This window comes from Neomonachus schauinslandi, chromosome 5 (genome assembly GCF_002201575.2).
Source record: "Neomonachus schauinslandi chromosome 5, ASM220157v2, whole genome shotgun sequence".
Lineage (NCBI taxonomy): Eukaryota > Metazoa > Chordata > Mammalia > Carnivora > Phocidae > Neomonachus > Neomonachus schauinslandi.
This window is the reverse complement of record NC_058407.1, coordinates 168,811,179-168,820,413: the sequence shown is the minus strand read 5'-3', so window position 1 is coordinate 168,820,413 and position 9,235 is coordinate 168,811,179. Positions and strand designations below refer to the sequence as shown.

Here is a 9,235-nt window from a genome sequence, read left to right as displayed (position 1 = left end):
ACTCTACCTCCCTGTTATTTAGAGGAACAGAACGGCAGCTCCACGAGGGGGCGGATTTTTATCTGTTTTGCTCATGCTATATATCGTCAGCAGCTAGAACAGTGTAGCACGACGCGTCAGTATTTGTTGAATGAATTAAGCAATGAAAACCACCTTCAAACCAACACACAGGAATTAAACTTCTGCCGAATCATTTGGTTCTGACGGTTACAATTCCACAATTTTTGTCACTTGACGTGTATGAAGACGAAAGAAAAACAGCTCAGTTTTCCAGCTCTTGGAGAGGTTTGGGGCAAAGGAATGAGAATGCAATAAGAGGATTTTCTCATCTGAACTAAGGACAGGGAATAAACAGTACGAGTCAACTCCCTGGCTGACCCGACCTTAAGAGCAGATAAGGAAAATCTCTTCTATAGCCACAGGGAGAAGGTCACATCAGTAGCTGGGTAAGATTCCAGATCTGCCTGGGGAACAAGGTGACCTCATGTGCGATGTGGAAGAGTCCAGGTGAAGGCTGCTTAGGTGATAATTGACATCTCCTCCCGGTCTCTGCTTTCAGACACTGAGTTGATTATGCTTTTTAAATACTTTATGAACTCCAACCTGATCTCTTCAGGGTCATCCTCAAGATTCGAGTGCACCAGCTTCAGCTTGCTCAAGGGGGGCGCTTAAAAAGGAAAGTAAATTAGGCATGAACTTTTAAGGAAGGGCCCTTTCCAGCTCCCAATGACCTGAGTCTTATCGAAGCCAATTTGTTGACCTCTCTAGAGGCCAAAAATAAAGTGGGGTCTTGCCTGCCATGATTTAACAGAGGAAGAAACGTTTCACCACGTGCCACTGCCGATGCGCTCAGCATCGAGCTCGGCATACGGTAGGTGCTCAATAAAGAGTGCCACCACACTGTCGCCTGGTGGTGGGATAGCAAAACTACAAGCCACTTCCAGGTCCTCTTCTCACACCAGAAAGGAAGAGATTTCTGAATATTGTGAGTCGTCTTCCATGAGCACTTTGTCACTCTGTCATGGTGTGTCACAGGCTAATTGGGAGATTTTCTTGAGACAAGACCAGTCAGGAAAGAATGTCCCTAATTGTACTGATGAGTGGCTAAAATCAGGTTTGTTTTTTTTTTTTCCCCTCTTGGTGTCTGCCTGCTTTCAAAGTGTCTCTGTCCTGGCCTGGATGCTATGACAGATCTTCCAACCTGGCGATTCCAGTTTACATGGTAGGAAGAACAAAGGCCAAGGACAGAGTAAGTGCTCAATAACTGCACAGAGCCTCTGGTTTCTAAAGACATGAAACAATATACAAATGCCCAGACCATTCAAGACAAGAGCTGAAAGGAGAAATGGCAGTTTCCTTACACAAAGTCAGGTGTCCTTTATCACTTCCGGAGCCTGGTTTGTGGTGCGCGATCAACAGACACCGAGGGTCCTGTAGGAACTGCTGCTGGACGAAGCAGGAATACCACATCTCGATTTCCTTCAGGTGGCTCGGGAGGTCGGCATTGAAGATGATCACCACCCCGTGCGCGTCCTTCATCAGGGCTGGCCAGCAAGACTCGAACCTGCAAGACAGAGAAGGAGGCACGGTGACTGTCAGGTGGCTCTGGTTTCTAGCTGAGGCCTTTAGAAATAACGTCTTAGGGTTAATTGATGGATGACTTGTCATTGTGTCAAGTTTCAAAAGCCACACATGTCACCAAATAATCGATCACGCCCCTAATACATGCTAGGAAGTGTGCTGGGCCAGAGTCCAAGGTGCTTGGCGGGCAGCTGAGTCTTGAATCATTTGATGAAGCCAACCCTCTTTAAAGGAAACGTACTTTGGATCACCGCCACAATCCCATAGTTCAAATTCACACCCCGTGCCTTTGGCGTTGCTGGTCACGTGTGGGTTCTCAAATTCCAGGATCCTAGAAATAAAAACAATAGCAGCATCTCCACTTTGGGAACAGTATACTTTGGGAATGCCACCGTCCCCAAAAGGGGGGTGGTGGGCCTCTCTGGGAAACAGATTTGTCGGGGCTCACCTCACTCCTTGGGTTGGGTTGTATTCGGTGATGTCAGAAGATTCTGTCAGGAAGTTGGCCAAAACGGTTTTTCCACTCTGTGGAAATGAAGATAATAAAAGGTCTTTGCTGAAGAGCTGAAAAGTAAACCATAAACGTGCCCTCCAATAGCTGGCTTGGAACCAGGTGTGATGGCGTGTAGGCCACGGCCACCCCGAGAGCACCAAGTCAGAGGGTTCTCTCTGGTTGGGCGGGCCTCGCTGCCTTCCTGTATTTGGTGGGCGCAGTCTGGTCTGGGACCCAGCACGCACGGGGTTTTAAAGAAGGTCTAACTGGGTGACCTTCTTACCCACACTGATTTCCCTGGCTGGCTTTCAGTTAACTTATCTGAGAACAGAAAAGAATTGTTACTGTTGAGTCTCTCTCCTTTTTCTTTTTTTTAATTAAAAAAAAAATTTTATTTCCTTTTTTTTTTTTTAAGATTTTATTTATTTATTTGACAGAGAGAGACACAGCAAGAGGGAACACAAGCAGGGGGAGTGGGAGAGGGAGAAGCAGGCTCTCCGCCGAGCAGGGAGCCCGATGTGGGGCTCGATCCCAGGACGCTGGGATCATGACCTGAGCCAAAGGCAGACGCTTAACGACTGAGCCACCCAGGCGCCCATCGTGAGTCTCTCTCCTGCCATGCTCCTCTCCACATCAAGAAACCAGTCTGTCACAGATACGAAGCCACTGAGGTCCAGAAAGGGGAAGGGAGTTCCTCAAGGTCACAGAGAAATTCAGGTTCAGAGCTGGGTCCCACAGTGGCTGGCGGTGCCACACTCTCGCACAGGGCTGTTTCTCCTTCTAGAAAATACAAGTCATACACGGTCCTATTAACAAAACAGCCCTCCTGGTCCCTCCGCCCAAAGTAGCCATCTGTCCATCCATTCCATTCCCTCCCCAAAGGTGAAAACTGTGATCTGTTTTCAGATATTTTCTGTACATTTGCATCGTTCATTTAGCGAATATAGTATATGCTCGGATGTAAGATAAGGCGTTTTTTTCTCCGCAAATTCCTCCTCAGATGAAAGGGAATCTCTTACACTTGAGTCCTCAAAAATCTATGAAATTATGTCCTGCTCTCTCAAGAACTTTATTTTGAACAACTGCTTGACTAGAATCATTTCAACCAATGCCAGTTTTGGAGGCTTGTAGAGGTCACTTGACAGAATCAGGAGAAGGTCGGGGAAGGGGCTTAATCTTGCTTTAGTAATTCTTCCTGAGCATGCAGCCTCACTTAAAAATAACACAGTTGAGGGGCGCCTGGGTGGCTCAGTCAGTTAAGCTGGTGGCTCAGTCAGTTAAGCATCAACCTTCGGCTCAGATCATGATCTCAGGGGTCCTGGGATCAATCCTGGCGTCAGGCTCCCTGCTCAGTGGGGAGTCTGCTTCTCCCTCTCCCCCTGCCCCACCCCAACTAAATAAATAAATCTTAAAAAAAAAAAAAACTAACTAAAAAAAAAAAAATGGTTGAGTGGTTATGTTTGTGGAGACCATGGATATTTATCTATAGGATGAACGAATAAAGCAAATGACCTGATGTAATAGGAATGGTTCTTTGGGGGTGCCTGGGTGGCTCAGTCGTTAAGCATTTGCCTTCGGCTCAGGTCATGATCCCAGGGTCTGGGATCGAGCCCCGCATTGGGCTCCCTGCTCTTCAGGAAGCCTGCTTCTCCCTCTCCCACTCCCCCTGCTTGTGTTCCCTCTTGCTGTGTCTCTCTCTGTCAAATAAATAAATAAAATCTTTAAAAAAAAAAAAAAGGAATGGTTCTTTGGGCTGGAATACATTTCTAGGAACAGGGTCATACACATTCAAAAAGTGCTTATATACTAAACTACTCAGATGGTATGCTTTGTCTTGTTCTTTTTTTTTTTTTTAAGTTTTATTTATTTAAGTCATCTCCACACCCAGTGTGGGGCTCAAACTCATGACCCTGAGATCAAGAGTCACACACTTGTCCGACTGAGCCAGCCAGGTGCCCATCATGTGGTTTAAAAGTGGCTCTGGTCATAAAATCAACTCAGGTGTCAAAGGTGCAGGTGAGGAGCTTAAATTTTAAAGCTGTGTCATGAAATGCAAGTACGGAATAAAATAGCATTTCTAAATTAATATGTATCTTTAGGGTACCTTTAAATGTATATATAGCTACATGAATACATAAAACATTATAGAAGTATATTTATATATTTCATCTATGCCCTTAAATTTATATATACATGTTGGTCAAAACCAATTGATTGAGGGGGAGGGTTCTTCTGGGAAAATGAAGAAACTGTTAGGCACATCAGGTATTTTTAAGTGTCTACCTTGCCCGGAGCTGTTGAACACAAGATGAAGTAGTGCTAAGCACGAGGATAAAAACCAAGTGGGGGGGCGCCTGGGTGGCTCAGTCGTTAAGCGTCTGCCTTCGGCTCAGGTCATGATCCCAGGGTCCTGGGATCGAGCCCCGCATCAGGCTCCCTGCTCCGTGGGAAGCCTGCTTCTCCCTCTCCCATTCCCCCTGCTTGTGTTCCCCTCTCTCGCTGTGTCTCTCTCTGTCAAATAAATAAATAAAATCTTTAAAAAAAAAATCAAGTGGGATAATGCCATAGGGACTTTGAACTGGGTGGTCAGGGAAGGCTGAAAGGGTGAAGTTTAAACCGAGATTTGAATGACAAGGAGTCAACCGAGCCTTCCAGGCAAAGAGAATAACTAGTTGGATAGCACCAGGCCAGGAATGGGCCCAGCATGCTAAAGGAATAGAAAGGTTGGCCAATCTGCAGAGTATTGAGGTAGAGGACGATATGTGTATGCGGAAATATATTTTGTTGTTGAAGCTGGGTGATGAGTACTAGGAGTTCCTTGTTTTTTCTCCCTTTGTATGTTTGAGAATTTCCATGAAAAAAAAGAGAAGATATTTATGCTTGGTTTACTTTTCACAATTCTGTGCATATTGTTATTACTTGTCTATTTCACTTACTAGTTTATGTCTTGGCAAGACATAAACTTGACATGTTCTCCATGTCACTCCACACAGATGTGCCTCCTTTTGGGTAACGCTGGAGTCTTCCCCGGTAGGAATGTCCCTAGTTTATTTAGACATTCTCTTATCGATGGGCATCTAGGGTGTTTCCAGTTCAATATCTTTCAATACCCCCTCTGGGGAACATAGGTAAGTGTCCAGCTACCGTAGATTTTGAGAAATGTAGTGTTGCACTGAAAGCTATGCATGTTTTAAAGTTTAATAATTGGATTTGCCAATAAAGCTGTTAGCAATGTATAGTCCCATCAACAGAATCCTAAAGTACTCATTTCCCTACAAGCATCCTCATGCTTCATGTTATCAGTGTTCTAACCTTTTTTCACCCGCTACAATGGGCAAATAAGCTTCATCTTCTTGTTTTAATTCATGTTCTTGTCGACTGTTGAGGCTGAACATCCTCTTATACTTATTGGCTGGTTGTACTTGGGTCCAGGGACTTCGCTTGATTTTCTATTGAGGTTTTTTTTTTTTTTTTACCAATTTTTAAACTTCCCCTGTGCGTTCTACCCATTAATTCTTTCTTTGTAATGTATTTTGCAGATGTTCCCCAGGCTTACTTTCGCTGTCATTTCTTTTAGGCTTCTTCATTTTTTGTGTTGTGCTTGAGGAGACTTTCCCTGTCTCAAGCTGAATAACATTATCTCTCCATACACGCATCTACTACAGTGGTTCTCAACGCGCGGTCCCTGGACAAACAGCATCGGTAAAAGGCAGATTCTCGGATCCCTCCCAGATCTACTGAATCAAAACTCTGGGGCAGCACTGGCATGTTGTGTTTTTCACGAGCCCTCCAGGCAATTGGGATGCGCGCTTAAGATGGAGAATATTCACTATTTCTACGGTAGTTGTTTTACACATTTAGCTTTAGTCCATGGGAATCTTATTCCTTTGTATGATGTTAAATCCACAGATAGGTTTAATCCTCCCCCCCCCCCCCCCCACCACCACGCACACTACGAGGGAACCGTTCAAAGACCATGTAATAGTCCAATCTTTCCTCTCCTTTTCTTGTCCCACAGGCATGTTCATTAGGGCCGACCTCAGGGGCAAAGGAGAATCGTGGGACCTAGACTCTGGTTCCAAAACGCCACTCACTACTTTCAGGACTTACGAAAACGGGGTCAAGGTCTGGGGGCGCCGAGTTCACGCTGAGGCCAGCGGCGCACACCGGGTGGGCGCGGTGGGACAGGGCTCCCGACTCCTGGGGGGCTCCCGGCGCAAGGCACAGTCCCGGGACGCCCCGCGCCCGCCTCGGCCCCCTCCCGCCGCCCTCGCCGGCCGGGCCTCACCTCGCAGGGCCCCACGAAGAGAATCTTGGCCTTCAGCATCGCGGTCCGCCGCCCTCAAGCTGGTGGGAGCCCGCCGCTGCCCGGAGGAGAGGAAGCCACCGCGCCGCTCGGCAGCCTTCGTTTCCACGGCGACGGGGGCGGCCCGCGGGGGCCGACGGGAGTGGGCGGGGCCGCGGCGCGGGGCCTGGAATGGAAGGGCCGCGGATGGGTCTGCGGATAGGCGGGCGGATCGGCCGGCGGATCGGCCGGCTCCTCTGCCTTGGTGGCTTGGACTTCGGGGCTGGAAGCGGGTGTGCAAGGCTAGAGGGAGGGTGGAAGGGAAGCAAAAAACCCGGATCCAGACTCGCTTCTGACCCGGGAGGACCGCAGAGCTCACACAGGCCGCCTCTCTCTCTTGGTAGGTTGGGGGCTGATGGCAGGTCCCTGATCTATGCGCCTCCCTGTAATCCCGAGAACTCAGACTGGCCATGTAACTGGTGAGCTGGGCTTGGGAGCAGGCCTTCTGACGCCTTCGTCACTCTGCCACGGCACTGCCCACACTGTGATCGGGTTTATCACTGCCCTGGCCCAATCTAGAAAAGGTCAGAGACAAAACGAGTCTCGGGTCTCCGAATGGGTTCACCACTGATCGTCCTTTGGGTGATCTGGGGAGAAACCCAAAAGGACAATGCCCAGCGTAGTTCAGTGTCGGTGCAGATGTCTGGGCGCTTCGCTGCAAAGTTCATTCATTAGTTCAGCCTTAAATTGCGGAGCCGGTCCAGAATTTCAGGAGAGGCCATGAAATTAAGTGTCCAGACAAAATTTGCTAGCCCCAGAAAGTGCTGGTATGACAAAAACGCCAAAATAAACCCAACACCGTGTCTTTAACTTTTAGTAGATAGTTACATAGTCTTTGTATTACAAACAACCGGGTGAAGTGTAAGGAAGAGTCTACCTCAATTTCAAGATGTCATGAATTGACTGATCGATTAAATGAATATCCTTCAAATGCCTACTTCGTACCAGGCACTCTTCCAGGTACTGGGATTTACCTGTACCTCTGGAAGCTTTCATTCCAGGGGAGCCGATGGACATTAACTAAGCAAGAAAAGAAATAACATACTCTCGGGCAGAGACTGTTTTAGTTAGTGGTAAGTGCTATGAATAAAGATAAATTACTAAAGAGTTAAGGGAGTGTGAAGGAACCAATTTTGGATGAGGTAGTCAAAACAAGACCTTGGGACAGAGGTGACATTAAAGCAGAAAGCTGAGAGAAGCGAGGGCTCAAGCAAACTGCGAAAGATCTCGAAGAAGAACATGCCGGAACAGCAAGGACAAAGGCACTGAGGCAGAAATAAACTTGGCATGTACCAAGAACAGCGCAGAGGGTCCATGAGGCTGGTGCAGGAAGAATAAGGGAGAGTGGTAGGGTATGCTGTTGGAGAGATCGTGTAAGACTTTGGGAATTTATTCTAAGGGTGATGGGAAGCATGTGCGAGGAATTGTATCTGGCTATGTGTAAGAGAAACTCTAGGGCCACCTGGGTGGCTCAGTTAAGCGGCTACCTTCTGCCCAGGGTCTTGGGATCCAGCCCTGCATTGGGCTCTCTGCTCAGCGGGGTGTCTGCTTCTCTTTCTCCCTCTGCCCCTACCCCCTCTCTCCCGTGCTTGCTCTCTTGCTCTCTCAAATAAATAAATAAAATCTTTAAAAACAATAGTTTGGAACCCCAATATGACATGGCTGAAACGCTAAAGTTCATTAGTCAGTGACGCTGCCTGAAATATCAGGTCTAGGGCTGGTTAGCCTGTGATATTGGAGAAATGTAGTGCTTAAAAGCCCTTCATAAATTGGCTCCCACCTATCTATCCGGTCTCATTCCCATCCGCATCTGCTGTGGGTTCTTTCCATCTTCTCATGTCTCTTAAGACTTCAGCGCTATTTCTCCACCTGTCTTCCCAACTCCTCTTGGCCCTTTTGAATGCTCCTTGATGCCTCTGGCCATAATTAACTTCACATAGTAGCTGTTTCCAAAGTGTACCTTTGAAGATTATGTGCTTGAATTCTTGGTTTGGGGTTCTGAAGGAGGAGGAGGAGGGATGCATTCTCAGTTGATGAAAAATGAAGGTGGAGTGGAAATAATTTGGATGGGGGGACTTTGTATTTTGCTTGGGGATTAATTTGACTGAAAGAACAAAACTCTTACAGTGACAAGGTCTGGAGGAAGACAGTCTAGGGAGGGCTTGGCAGCTCAAAAATAGCCTCAGGCACCAGCTTCTTTCTCCTTTTTTTCCCTGCTGTCTTTAGGTTTAATTACTCTTTGGCCTCATGCTTGTTACCTCATAGTCACAAGGTAGCTGCTGTGCCTCCAGGCATCACGTCTGCAATTAAGGAAAGACTGCGGAACAACAAATGCTTTGCCATAGAGTAGTCCTATTTTTTTAAAAAATCAATGTTATTTAGTTATAAATAACTAAATTTAAAAATAAACATATATTAAAGTGTACCTATTTTAAATGTTCTTTGAGTTTTGAAAAATGTGTAGACTATCATCTTACTCAAGACCCAGAATATTTCCATCACCCCAAAAGTTCCCTCACGTTCCTTTGTGGTCAACTCCCTCCCACCCCTAGCCCCGGGAAACCTTTTGTTATACTTTCTGTCACTAGAGATTAGTTTTGCCTGTACTGGAATTTCATATAAATAGAATCACACAATATTTACTCTTTTGTGTCTGGCTTCCTTCACTCAGGAAAATATTTTTGATATTTATACATATTGTGTATGTCAATAATTTATTCCTTTTTATTTATCAATAGTTTATTCCTATTTATAGTTTATTCCTTTTTATTGCTGAGTCATATTCCATGTATAAATATACCATCATTTGTTTACCT

At 46.3% G+C, this 9,235-nt stretch overlaps 1 protein-coding gene across 2 annotated transcripts; it reads right to left on the bottom strand.

Annotated features, from left to right (window-relative positions):
* Positions 1-278: 278 nt before the first annotated feature.
* On the bottom strand, positions 279-6,496 carry IFT22 (intraflagellar transport 22). 2 transcript variants are annotated; one of them, XM_021700559.1, is made up of 5 exons: positions 6,363-6,496; positions 2,030-2,106; positions 1,823-1,912; positions 1,362-1,564; positions 279-667 (listed from the first exon to the last, which is right to left on the bottom strand). In XM_021700559.1, the coding sequence occupies exons 1-5, from the start codon at positions 6,399-6,401 to the stop codon at positions 519-521; spliced, it is 558 nt and encodes a 185-aa protein (XP_021556234.1). In that variant the 5' UTR covers positions 6,402-6,496; the 3' UTR covers positions 279-518. The 2 variants fall into 2 exon arrangements, with proteins under 2 accessions (XP_021556234.1, XP_021556235.1); XM_021700560.1 differs by lacking the exon at positions 1,823-1,912 and having other exon boundaries at positions 519-667; positions 6,363-6,478.
* Positions 6,497-9,235: the final 2,739 nt, after the last annotated feature.